At 34.2% G+C, this 14661-nt stretch overlaps 1 protein-coding gene and 1 pseudogene across 1 annotated transcript in view; both read left to right on the forward strand.

The window, feature by feature from the left end:
- Window positions 1-14661, forward strand: part of PGR (progesterone receptor) — a 97774-nt gene that overhangs the window by 72059 nt on the left and 11054 nt on the right. The window contains exon 5 of the mRNA XM_032853570.1: window positions 13120-13264. Coding sequence (XP_032709461.1) covers window positions 13120-13264 — 145 coding nt within the window. The remainder of the gene's footprint in view (window positions 1-13119; window positions 13265-14661) is intronic.
- On the forward strand, window positions 4626-4784 carry LOC116865447 (annotated as a pseudogene).

A 14661-nucleotide genomic window follows, 5' to 3' on the forward strand; every position in this document is an offset into this window, starting at 1 on the left:
TTGATAATTTAGATTAGCAAATAATTGTGTGACCCATGATCTTTTAAAAATACTGCATGAATGATGAAAATAGTCAATGAACCAGAGTGACTATATTGAACTCTTTGAAAAGACTCATGTATGTAAAGTCAAACCTTTCAGTTGACTTTAAACCAGAATACAGTTTTTACTCACTTGATTCACTCAGTAAGTGGCTATTGCATACCTTCTGTTTGCATGACCTAAATAGTAGTGTTAAAAAGTCAGAAATGTAGGCTCATGGTATGAACACATTTTGGTACAACATATCCTAGCTTTTGATCTTCAGCTTTGCACATGAGACAAATTTATTTTATCCATTCATTCACATGTTACTTGGTCTCTAAAAGATCAATTTTCATTATATGAGGCCTATTAATAAATCAGGATGTCAGTTTACTTACTTGTAGTACAAAAAAAGATGCTGCTAGTAAAACATGTTGACGGGACAATATAATAAGAAAGTGTATTTTGGAAGTCAGATTAAGATCAGATACAAAATAATCATCATAACAAAGGTGATGGTATGCCTGAGGGCTCCAAGGCATGTATCTGCAGGTCTCTGAAAGGATGCTTGTTGCCTGATCAGGGCCTCCTCTTTTTTTCTTTGTTTATGCTCTTCTATTATCTTGGACCCACTATGGTAATTGCAGCTTATCTGACATCTCTCTCATGATATTTTAGAGATATTGTTGCTCCAATATAATGGAGACTTGCAGGATGCTTTGGCCTCATGACAGCACATTTAAAATATTGTATTAAGATACAGTGCGTCTGACATATTGTATCTATTATGTGAATGATTTTACATTGACTTTTAGCTATAAGTTCAGTGAGTAATATTTTCTTATTTGGAGCTTGAAGTGACACAGTATTTGCAAAATTTTTAAAAAATGAACAAGACAAAGATTAGGAGAATGGAGGAGGAGGATCTTAAGCTCACCTCATCCTAGGGGCACACCAAAGTAACAACTGCGTCTGTGTAACTCACTCTGAAAATGAGGTGAAGTCTGGAAGAACATAGCTTCCTTAACTAATCACAGAGAGGAGGCCACATAGAAAAGGAGAAGAGGGGCAGAGATATGGTTGGGAGCCAAAACCCCAGCAAGACTAACCACAAAAGGGAGAGACATCACAAGCATGGAGAAACTACAAGATCAGACCCACCAGGCACCTCAGCACGAGGGACATGCACTGAGAAGATGAGTAACATCTATTCTGCCTTAATTTGGCAAGCTTTGAAAATCAGCTGTGCCTAACTCTGGGTACATTAAAAATTAGTGGGCTTAGCTCTGAGAGGGTCAAAAGGCCATAGGAAACTGAACTTTTCTCCTTAAAGAGCCAGCACAATAAATAACCCAACCTACCCAACACAGCCTTTAATAGCAGTTTGAATAGTGCCTGGGGTATATGTGAAGGGTAATTTACTAATCTTAGAGCATGGGCTAGAGGGACATAGATCTATAGGAGATTTCTTCAGGAACAAAATAGCTGGCAGATACCATCTCTCCTCCCTCCCTCCAGCCTAATTTACTAGGCACTGTGGATATCAGCAGGAACACCATCTATCTTGTTAGCACCATGTGCCCTAAATCATGTTCCACTGCAGACTCACCCCATCCGTCTTGCCCACTTCAGCAAGCATTTGTTAAAAGGAGCTCCTGCCCTGACACACTGTGCAAGCATCTCCAGTATGGACTGATGCCACTCCAAAGTGTCTCCTCACCTGCAGACAGTGGGAAATAAACCCACACACCAGCACATGGGAAGTTCCAGCAGCTGAACATTTTAGCTAGCCACACAGCCTTCCACTGTGACAAACACACTGGATGGAACTAGGTGGTTTGACTGACAGCTCCAACCAGAGAGTACTCTGACAATTGGTGTGCACATAACTGCACCACACAGAGTGCAGACAGCTAGCCTGACTGCTGACATTGCCCACCAACAAGCCCATGGTTATCTCAGACATACCCCATAAAAGCACAGGCACCAAACCCTGTACTATGAAACCACAGAAGGTAAAGGTAGTCAATGCAGCTTGCTGGACTGAAAGCCCAGTCAGCTAGTGGTTCAGCCACAACAGTAGTGTTTACACAGCCCATATTCAGGAGATGTCCCTGGACTACATTGTTCTGGTAAGCAGGGAACACTGACAAACAGGTACTACAAGACCTCTTCATCACAAGACCACTACTTCTCATACTAAGAGATATAGCTGATCATCCTAATACCTATAAACAGAGTTAGACAAAATGAGTCAGAGGAATATATCCCAAATGAAAGAAGACAAAATAACAACAAAAGAACTAAATGAAATGGAAATAAGTATTATGCCTAATAAAGAATTCAGTAATATCATAAAGGTTTTCAGTGGACCTGAAATAAGAGTGGAGGATCTCAGTAAGACCTACAATAAAGAGATAGAACATATAAAAAGAACCAGTCAGAGATGAAGAATTTAAAAAATGAAACAACAAAAAAAAATATACTAGAGAGAGTTAATAGCATATTAGGCAATGTAGAAGAACAAATCAGCATCTGGAAGATAGATTCATGGTAAACAAGCTGAACTACAAAAAGGAAAATGACTAATAAAAAATAAAAAATGAAGAAAAATAATAAAAATAAAAATTGGTTAAGGGAATTCAGTGACATCATTAATTGTAGTGATATTCCTATTATGGAGAATCCAGAAGAAGAAAACAGAAAGAAGGGGAGAAAGAAGACTTATTTGAAGAAATAATAGTAAATTGACCAGTTTGGAGATTAAAGCACAAAAGCAATGAAATCAATTATATCTACAGGAATTAGTCTGGGGATTCACAGAATAAAAGGATGTAAAATATGACATGGTATACAGAAAATGAGGAAGGGAGTAAAAATGTAGGACATGAATGTGTTCAAACTTAAGTCACCATCAAGTTAACAGACACTGCAATACACATAAGATGTTATATGTGAAACCAATGGTAACCACAAATTAAAAACCTGTAATAGACACACATACAAAAAAAGAGACAGGAGCTCAAGCATAATATTAAAGAAAGTCATTAAAGCATAAGGAAGGAGGCAAGAGGAGAAGAAAGGAACAGAGAAAAAAAGCAACTTATCAATAATTACTTTAAATGCAAATGGACTAAATACTTTAATCAAAAGACATAGAATGGATAAAAAAAGACTCACCTGTATGCTGTCTACAAGAAGTATTTCAGACGTAAAGATACATGCAGACTGAAAGTTAAGGGATTAAAGAACATTTACCATGAAAATGGAAACAACCAAAAAACTAAAGTAGTAAATAAATTTTAACAGACATAAAGGGCAAGATTGACAGTAATACAATAATAATGACTTTAACACCCTATTTACATCAATGGATCAGTCATCCAGACAGATGATCAAGAAGCAATGGCTTTGAGTAACCCATTAGTCCAGATGGACCTAACAAATATATCCATAATATTTCATCCCAAAACAGTAGAATACTCATTCTTTCAAGCACACATTTGACATTTTCTGTGATAAATCATATTAGGCCCCAATACAATTCTCAGTATTTAAGAAGACCGAAATATAATATCATGCATTTTCCCACCAGAACAGTATGAAACTAGAAATCAACTACTAGAAATTATCTGGAAAGAACACAAATACATGGAGGCTAAACAACATGATACTAAAAAATGAATGGATCAACCAAGAAATCAAAGAGGGAAAAAAAAAAAAAAAACACATGGAGAAGGAGTGCCTTGGTGGCTCAGTCAATTGAGTGTCTGCCTTTAGCTCAGGTCATGATCCCAGGGCCCAGCGTCGGGCTCCCAACTCATTGGGGAGCCTGCTTCTCCCACTCCCTCTGCCTGCCATTCCTCCTGCATGTGCTCTCTCTCAATATATCTCTCTAAACACAGGGTAAAAGAAATTGATAGCAACTGTGCAAACTCTTTTGGACACAGCCAAAACATTTCTAAGAGGGACGTTTATAGCAATACAGACCTGCCTAAAGAAACAAGAAAGATCTCACACCTTGCACCTAAAAGAGATAACAAAAGAACAGCTAAAAGCTATTAAGAGGAAGAAAATAATAAACATTATGGCAGAAATAAATGAAATAGAGACTAAAAAATAATACAAAAAATCAATGATAGCAGGAGCTTGTTCTTTTGAAAATAAGCAAAGCTGATAATCTTAAGCCATACTTACCAAGAAAAAAGAGGACTAAAATAAATAAAATCAGAAGTGAAAGAGGACAAATAACAACACTACAGAAATGAAAGGACTGTAAAAAAATATTATGAAAACTTACATATCAGCATATTGGACAACCTAGAAGAAATGAATAAACTCCAAGAAACATATAACTACAAAACTGAATCAGAAAGAACTAGGAAATTTGAACAGACCAATTACTAATAAGGAAATTGAATCAGTAATCAGAAAAACTCTCAACAAACAAAAGTTCAGGACAAGTTGACTTCACAGGTAAATTCTACCTAGCATTTTAAAAAGCGTTAATACATTTTTGTTTTCAAATTGTGCCAAAATTTAAAAGGAAAGAAAAATTTCCAAATTCATTCTACAAGACCGGCATTACCTTGGTATAGAGAAGCTTTGCACAGTGGCAGTATCGTAGCCAATGAGGTTTATCCGAGGCACGATTATTGCTAATTGAAAACCTTGATATAAAGAAATTTGTTGCATTTCTATACATCAATAATGAATTAGCAGAAAGAGAAATTAAGAAAACATCCCCATTTACAATGGTGCCAAAAAGAATAAAATATCTGTGAAGAAACATAACCAAGAAAGGTGAAATATCTGTACTCTGCAAATTAAAAAAAAAAAATCAGTGAAGGAAATTGAAGGTGACACAAACAAATGAAAAGATATTCCATGCTCATGGATTGGACAAATTAATATTGTTAAAACGTCCAAATCACCCAAAGCAACCTACAGATTTAATGCCATTCCTATTAAAATACCAATAGCATTTCCTACAGAACTAGAACAAACAGTCCTAAAATTTGTATGGAACCACAGACAAACCCAAAGAGCCAAAGCAATCTTGAGAAAGAAGAACAAAGCTGAAGGTTTCACAATCCCATGCTTCAAGAAATAATACAAAGTTGGAACAATCTAAACAATCTAAGAAGTATGGTATTGCCATGGAATCATACATATAAATCAAAGGAACAGAATAGAAACTGCAAAAGTAAACCCACAACTATATGGTCAATTAACCTTCAACAAAGGAGGAAAGAATATGTAATTGGAAAAAGACGGTCTCTTCAACAAATAGTGTTAGAAAACTGGACAGCAACATGCAAAAGAATGAAATTGGACCACTTTCTAACATCATACACAAAAGTAAACTCAAAATGGATTAGGACCTAAATGTGAGACCTGAAACCATAAAAATCTTAGAAGAGAGCTTAGTAATTTCTCTGACATCAACCATAACGACATCTTTCTTGATATGTGTCCTGAGGCATGGGAAACAAAAGCACAAATAAACTATTGGGAGTACATCAAAATAAAAAGTTTCTGCACAACAGAGGAAACAACCAACAAAATTAAAAGACAACCTTCTGAATGGCAGAAGCTATTTCCAAATGACATATCTGATAAAGTATAAGTATCCAAAATATATAAAGAATTTATGCAACTCAACACCAAAAACAAACAAGAAAACCAAATAGCTCAATTTAAAAATGGGCCGAAGACGTGAACAGACATTTTTCAAAGAATATATCCGGATGCTAACAGACCCAAGAAAAGATGCTCAGCATCAGTCATCACCAGGGAAATACAAACCAAAACCACAGAGATATCACTTCACATGTGTGATAATGGCTAGAATGACAAAAACAATAAATACCAAGTGTTGGCAAAGATATGGAGAAAAAGGAACCCTCACACATTATTGGTGGGAATGTACTTTGGTGCTATCACTTTGGAAAATCATGTTGAGTCTCCTCAAAAAGTAAAAAATATAACTATCATATGATCCAGTAATAACACTTCTGGATATTTACCCAAAGAATACAAAATACAATTTCAAAAGGATATATACACTTCTGTGTTAATTGCAGCATTATTTACAATAGCTAAATTATGGAAGTAGTCCAAGTGTCCATTGATATATGAATGGATAAAGAATATATGGTGTGTGCGTGCATGCGTGCGTGTGCATACAATGTTTCTCAAACACTATTACAGTGAGTACTGGCATCCTGGGGCTTTCATCACCCAAGTATTAAGAAGTCACTGATAATAAATTAATGTTGGAGAGAGAAATTGAAGGAAACTTAGAGGCATAAGTTATGGGTTGATCAAGGAGGATCCTGAAAGTCAGGGTAGGCTTTAGAAATTAAATTAATAAGTTACTTATTTCCAATTCAATTCAATAATTGAACTTATTTCCAATCTAATTCAATAATAAATATTATTTATCCTTTATATCAGTATGTTACAACAGAATTTACATGACTGAGAGGTTTGAGGGAAATAATTTAAAATTTCTCCCGACTCTTCTGTTTCTTTTGTGAAAAAAAAATCTATGAGGGTCAATGCTTTAACATTTTTAGACATTACATTTTTGAAATATCTTACTTTTTTCATCTCAGTTAGCCAGATTACTTGCAGTAAACAGTATCAGAAGACTAGGACAGTCCATTGCCTTGTTTTCTGCCTTCGAAGCATGCCAAAATACCTTTTGTGTCAGGGACAGCCATTGCATATGTGACAAAGGATTTCTTCTTTCATTAAATAAAATGAATAAATCAAATTGCTTCCCCCAGAAAAGTGATGGGAAAGAAATGAAACTAGCCTATGGGTAAAGTCAAGTTTTGATAATACTGTTATGAAGGCTTTTAAAAATAATTGTTCTAGCATCCTAGTCCACTGAAATTACTATTTTTTATATCAACATATTTTCTTTTATCAAATCTAATGAATACTTTTAACCCTTAACATGTTCTGCATGCCTTTGAGGCCACTGACAAAGTACCATTCTGGCTGATACCCTTAATTTGGCATTTGGCATTTCCCTTCAGATAGATATGTTTCTCTCAATTTACACATTTTGTTGGCATTTCCCTTCAGATAGATATGTTTCTCTCAATTTACACATTTTGTTTCCTTTCTGGATTTGTTTTTCAATTCACATAAGAAGTTTGGCACTTCCTGCATTCCATCTTCTACTCCAGTAGTTTCTAATTCTACACAGACTAGATGAGCCCATTCATAGCCTTGTCTTCAACTACCAGTATATTCTGGTGACTCCTAAATACACAGTATCATCGCAGACCCTCTAATGAACTATTGAACCATGTATTTCAATTATTTATTACGTATTTCCACTGGGTGAATTTCCAGGTCAACATGACCGTTTACTCCATAAACCTAAAACCTTTTTCTTTATCTTGAATTGGTGCCTCAGATAGAATCTTGGGTATCATACTGGGCTCACTTTTCTCCTTCACCTCCTGTCCAATTAGTTATCAAATTCTGGCAACTCTACTTATTAAATATATGATTCATTGTATATGCTACTTCCACTGCTATTGCCCTTAGTTGAGGTTCTTATCCCTTTGCCTAGATTTCAGTTTTAGCTTTTGGACTAACCTTATTACCACTTTCACCCTATCACCAAATAATCCTCTTCTGCCACCAGTATCATCTTTCTAAAAACAATTATAACCAAGTATATTATTTCCTTTCCTTTTCATAACAAAGTCCAAACTTCTTAACTTTAACATCTAAGATTCTTTTATGATTTGACTCCTGAATTTACAATGTTATCTCTCATTCTTCCTCTTCAAGCAACTCTAAGTTTCAATTCTCCCAATAGTCTTTGCTCAGTATCTGCCTTCTTTTGCCCATATTGTTTCCCTACCTGAATATCCTTCCTTTCTTCCACATTTTCCCCCTGGCTGGTCCCTAACTAGCCTTCAGAGTTCTAATTACCTGTCACTTGCCCTGAAGACTAGTTCCCTGGCCTTCCCAGACTGAGTTAAATGCCCCTTGCCCTACTATATCACCTTTGCCTTTGTCAACCACACTATCACTGTGAGTTAAAATTATGTTCTCATTTTCTGTTTCACCAGACTGCAAATGTTAAAGGCAGAAACATCTTTCTAGTCTTTATGCCTAATTGCAACCAGAATGCTTCATCCAGTAGGGTTGCTTAAAGAGTATTTATAGAAATTTAAATTACAGAATTGATAAAAAAGGAACTGTGCTATCTTAAATCATTAGCCATCAAGTCCTTATTCATTTAAAAAAATCAAATATATGTTGGTGATTGTATGTCAGTGATTGTGCTGTAGCTTTTTTGTGCTCCTCAAACTTCCCTCATACTTTGTGTCAGAAGGTGCTGACATTTGGTGTAAATTAAACATTTCAGTACATGACAGTTTTTACAACAGCACAACCTATATATTTGATCAAAACTCTGGAAATAACACAGAAGAACTTAGGTTATATATGCCATATGTTACCATACACTTTTTTTTTTTAAGCATTAAGGATTGAACAGCTTGCAACAGGGCTTTTGTCAGAAATTATCAGGTCAAATCACTTAAAAGGAAAGGGTATTTTTCTTTACTACTTGTTAAACATAATTAAGGATTATCCATCACTTTCTTCGTTGAAGTTTTTCATTTTGATCATCATTGCAAATGTACTGACTTTAACTGATTGTTATCATAAGTGGGAATTTGATCTGAGTGTTCCTGTCTTTGTTTCAGTATAAAGTAATGAATGATGTTACAAGTTAATGGGGATAAAAATAACACTTTTGTACCAGGCATGTTCAAGTCAATTTAACAGTGTACATTTATCACAGATAAGCCCTCTAAAATGTGGCTATTTTAAAAAGCTATTTTCTGAGTTACTTTTCATTCTGTTTAATGGAAAATATGCTTTCTGCTATAAATATTGATAATTTCAGAAGTTTTAAGTTATTTTGGCAAAGATTGCCTTTTATATTATAATCTACTAAAAATGTTCATTTTTATTTCTAGTAATCCCAGAATGCAAAAAGAGTAACAAGTAAGCCCCCCAATAAAGGGTAGCATAAAATAGATGTAAACATGTAAATGTAAGTGGAATCTGTTTTTAAAAAAAGTAAAAATTTTCAAATTAGAGATGAACATGAAACAAAGGCCTAAAGTGAAAAAAATACAGTAGGTCAAATATTTAAGTACCGTGAAAGGCTTTCTTTAGAAAGTTATGAATTGACTAAGAAAAGAATAAAGAATGAAAATATTTTCCTGAAGATGGTAGTGGATAATTTATTAATGTTTTAATATATCTGACTAATTGAACCTAACTTTCTATGGGCCTGTCATTTTATACATATTTGTTTTTGGAAATATATATATATATATATTTTTGGTATATACACCAGGGTATATATCAAATATATATTTGGGAAAATAAAATATGTATATGAATTCTTAGGTGAAACAGATGTTATTAAAATAGCTTTGTGGAAAACAGTTGATGTTCCCACCAAAACACTTAATTTTTATGTTCCTTTAATAAAAGATTTCATCTATGATCATTGTTTTAGCTATATTCAAATACAAATAACTTCCAAATTTATACTTGTAGTTCATATATCTCTCCATATTTTTAATTCATTTGTCTAGCTGCTGTCTATACATTCCGAAAGTCCCTACAACATATCAAAATTTACAATTTTGTTCCTAGCCTATTTCTCCTCCTCTGTTTTGTCTCAGGTATGCTGTTATCACCCACCATTCCTGCAAAAATATTGAAACACCTATTAGGCTCCTTCTTCCTCCTACCCGCATGCAATCAGTAGCCAAATCTCTTTGATTTTACCCTTTAAATATTTTTCTAATGTACTCCCTCCTCTGTATGCCTACCTGTTGACTTTCTTTTGAATTTTATCATCCCTCACTTGGTATTTGGCAGTAGCTCCCAACTTTTTCTGTAACTCCAGACTTAACTCCCTTGAATCCATCCTCTACCTGGCTACCAAGAATTCCTCCAAAACACAAATAAGGTTATGTCATATTATTGCTCCTTAATAGACATAACTGACTAGAGCCTCCATATCCAGATTTATCTCTTTGCTTCTCTCTCCTTTAAGTACATCAGTGCTGGGCTGTGATCTGCAAAAGAGGCAAAATAAGGATTGAAAAGAGGTGGAAAGAAGATTTTGACCATTTGAGTCAGTGCATTTGCCCTTTCCCTACCATTATTCCTCTGCCACTAACACCAAGAAGGGCTGAAAAGAGGTTGTGAAGGTATGAAAGGCCAGAGGATTCACACACACACACACACACACACACACACACCCTCTCTCTCTCCCCCTCTCTCTCTTTCTCTAAACTTCTTAAACCAGATAGGTGTTTATGCAACTAATGTATCATTGAACACTACATCAAAAACTAATGAGGTACTATATGTTGGCTAATTGAACATAATAAAAATAGCTAACTAACTAAATAAATAAATAAAAGAAGTCCTGGAAAGAAGATTGGATGAAAATAAATAAAGAGTAGTGACTGTCGATAAATAAAATGAGACTGGATTAAGTTTCAAAAAACAAAAGTGACCATTAAACTATGGAATCTACCTAAGACATAATTAAAGATGTTAAATAAAAATAAAGCACAATTGAGGGGCGCCTGGGTGGCTCAGTGGGTTAAAGCCTCTGCCTCCAGCTCAGGTCATGATCCCAGGGTCCTGGGATTGAGCTCCACATTGGGCTCTCTGCTCAGCATGGAACCTGCTTCCTCCTCTGTCTCTCTGCCTGACTACTTGTGATCTCTGTCTATCAAATAAATAAATAAAATCTTTAAAAAAAATAAAGCACAATTGAAAGCAGTGGTTTTATGAAATAAAATCAGATTATTTTTACATCCCCCAAATTTAAGATTCCTCAACAATCTGATTATACTCTCTGGTTGGGCATGATCTCCTAGGCAGGTTTTTTTTTTTTTTTTCCCTAAGTGATTCATAGCTTATGTCATATTATCTATTTCTTAAAGTAACAGTGCTAAATGAAGAAATCATCATTTTACAGGTGTAGAGGTTGAGGATCCAAGACATTAAATAAAAGGTTCACAGTTACTCATTTTGGAGTTCTAGATTATAAATAGATATTTCTATAGTTATCAGGTCCCTGCAGTGGAATAGAATGGGAAGATGGGACAATTCAAACCTTTTTTTTTTTCTCTTACTGCTGCCAGACAGTCTGACATTAAAATTAATTAAGGTCAATTCATGTTTTTATTTTCTTCAGGAAAGGAATTCATTCTAATAATCTATTCTATAAAAATGTCATTATGTGGTTATCTGCTCAGAGTTTAAAAATAAACAGAAACCTCTCAGAAATTAAGTAGGACCTATCACAGAATGGAGAACCCAGATATGGACCCTCAATTCTATGGTAAACTAATATTTGAGAAAGCAGGAAAAAATATCCAATGGAAAAAATTCTCTTCAATAAATGATGCTGGGAAAATTGGACAGCTATATACAGAAGAATGAAACTAGATCTTTCTCTTACACCATACACAAAGATAAACTCTAAATGGATGAAAGACCTCAATGTAAGACAGGAATCCACCAAAATCCTAGAGGAGAGCATAGGCAGTACATTTTTTAGCCACAGCAACTTCCTTCAAGGAAAGTTTCTAAAGGCAAGGGAAACAAAAGCAAAAAAAAAAGAACTTTTGGGACTTAATCAAGATAAAAATCTTTTGCACAGCAAAGGAAACAGTAAACAAAACAAAGAGGGAACCCACAGAATGGGAGAAGATATTTGCAAATGACACTAAAGATAAAGGCTGATATCCAAGATCTATAAAGAACGTCTCAAACTCAACACCCTAAAAACAAATAATCAAGTGAATAAATGGGCAGAAGACATGAACAGATACTTCTCCAAAGAAGACATACAAATGGCTAACACACATGAAAAAATGTTCATCATCATTAGCCATCAGGGAAATTCAAATCAAAACCACATTGAGATACCACCTTACACCAGTTAGAATGACCAAAATTAACAGGACAGGAAATAACAAATGTTGAAGAGGATGTGGAGAAAGGGGGACCCTCTTACACTGTTGGTAGGAATGCAAGTTGGCAGAGCCACTTTGGAAAACAGTGTGGCAATTCCCCAAAAAGTTAAAAATAGAGCTACTCTATGACCCAGCAATTGCACTACTGGGTGTTTACCCCAAAGATACATATGTAGTGAAAAGAAGGGCCACATGCACCTCAATGTTCATAGCAGCAATGTCCACAATAGCTAAAATGTGGAAAGCACTGAGATGCCCTTCAGCAGACGAATGGATAAAGATGTGGTCCATATATAAAATGGAATATTACTCAACCACCAGAAAAGATGAATCCAACCTTTGTATCAACATGGACAGGAGGAGATTATGCTAAATGAAACAAGACAAGCAAAGAAAGTCAATTATCATAAGGTTTCATTTATATGTGGAGTATAAGGAATAGCATGGAGGACATTAGGAGAAGGAAGGGAAAAATGAAGGGGGGGAAAATAGAGGGGGAGGTGAACCATGAGACTGTGGACTCTGGGAAACAAACTGAGGGTTTTAGAGGGGAAGGGAGTAAGGGGATGGTTTAGTCCTTGGGAGTTTTTCCTGACCTGCCTCCCGATTCCTGGTGTATTCCCTGTTAACTTTCTGTATCACTATACTTATGTGGTTGTCTTTCCTGTTGACTTGTGAGTTTCTTTTAAGGGCAAGGGTTGAGATTTTCACCCTCTTAACCATTTTAACACAGTGATTTAGCACACAAGGGATTCTCAGTAAATGAATGTTGTGTGTGTGACTGATGGACGACTGTCAATTAGTGAATTACCAGAAATACTAAATCACAGTGACCAATTTTAAAGAGTTCAGAGTTGTTCCTTTTTAATTTCTCAGACTCTATTATGTATTAATATTTACTCCTTTATAGTATAAGATAAATTGAAATTGAAAACAATATATTACCCTACTTACATCTGTTTTCAAATTTCTATTTTCAACTTTTCAACAAAAGTGATTTGTGGGATCATTTTATTATTTTTAATTTGTTTTGTAGGATTTAGAAATTTACATATTGATGACCAGATAACTCTCATCCAATACTCTTGGATGAGCTTAATGGTGTTTGGACTAGGATGGAGATCTTATAAACATGTCAGTGGACAGATGCTATATTTTGCACCTGATTTAATACTAAATGAGTAAGTAGTAACTTGAATTTTGTTTGTATTATCACATAAGTGTATATGTAGGATAATCTTGAAAATTATATATCAGTAGATGATTACACATTTAGTATCCCAAATAATAGAATTATCCTAAAATGTTTATCAGAATTATCTCAGGATATAACTTGACATAACAAAATTAATAAAATTATATTATTATAACTGTAATTTGATATTTGGAGATTTCCCCTTTTGTTTCAATATATAGTAGTCATCTGAAATCCATTTTTTTAAACTTCAAAAGTGTATCAAGAAATATACTTAAAGATAAAATGAAATTTTTAGTTTACTAAATTAAAATTTTATACCTTGGTACTAATGAAGATAATGACATAAATTAGAAGTATTTTTGCTTGAAATTATTGACCTACCTTCAAAAAGTAAAGATATTCTCTCTCCTCCTAGAGGAAAAATCAGACTGGTAAGTTATTTTTAAAACTGAAAGATAAATATTTCAATTTTCTTAGCTACATTTAAATTACTATAATTAATTTTCTATGTATAACCTTAAACTGACAAGAATCTTTTCATGGAAATATTTATACCATTCTAACGATGAATGCTGACTCAGAATTATATGACATATTGTTACTTTTGTTTTATAGTTAACAGATAACTTTCATATATTTTATTCCATTTTGCCCTATAATCCCTTGAAATAGGTAAGGAATCAGTGTCCTTCATTTTACAGTTCAGGAAACAGGCTCAGAAGAGTTGCATATCCTACCAAAGAATCTGAGTGACAGGATTAATTTTAGCTCTTCTGAGTCAAAATCTAGTTTTCTTTTCACCATTTGTGTTAGCAGCATGTGACTAATGCGGCTATTGCAGAACAGCCCATGGTAGAGAAAATACCTTTTAAAAATTTTCTGCAACCTTCAGAATTAGTGTTTGGCCTTGTCAGTTATTTAATTTCTTGTAATGTTCTCTTTGTTACCATACATTTCCCCTAGAATAGTTCATGATATAACTCTTCTACACTGTACTGAATACACAGAACTATTCTACATTCTTCAGTTTCTGTGAACTGAACCCATTCTCTGATTGGATTACACACAAAACTTTATCTTTTAACAGAAAAAAAATCAGTAAATATATGATTTCCTGAGTGTTCCTCAACTCTACATATCAATTCCTTAAGTTTTTAAATGTAATAATAAAAGTGAGAAACATTAATCTTTGTCAATATGTATTAAATATGATTTCCTAATTTTAAAATTTCTTAACCTTTTTTTACTATTGTAAATAGTTTATTAGTGTATTTTGTTTAAAATTCAAAATATTGTTTGTTTACAAAAAGACATTTTATGTAATATGTAAATTACCAAATCTCATTTTCTCTGATAAACTACACAGACTGGCTAAGACAC

This window comes from Lontra canadensis, unplaced genomic scaffold, assembly GCF_010015895.1.
Source record: "Lontra canadensis isolate GAN:19392208 unplaced genomic scaffold, GSC_riverotter_1.0 scaffold7, whole genome shotgun sequence".
Classification (NCBI taxonomy): Eukaryota; Metazoa; Chordata; class Mammalia; order Carnivora; family Mustelidae; genus Lontra; species Lontra canadensis.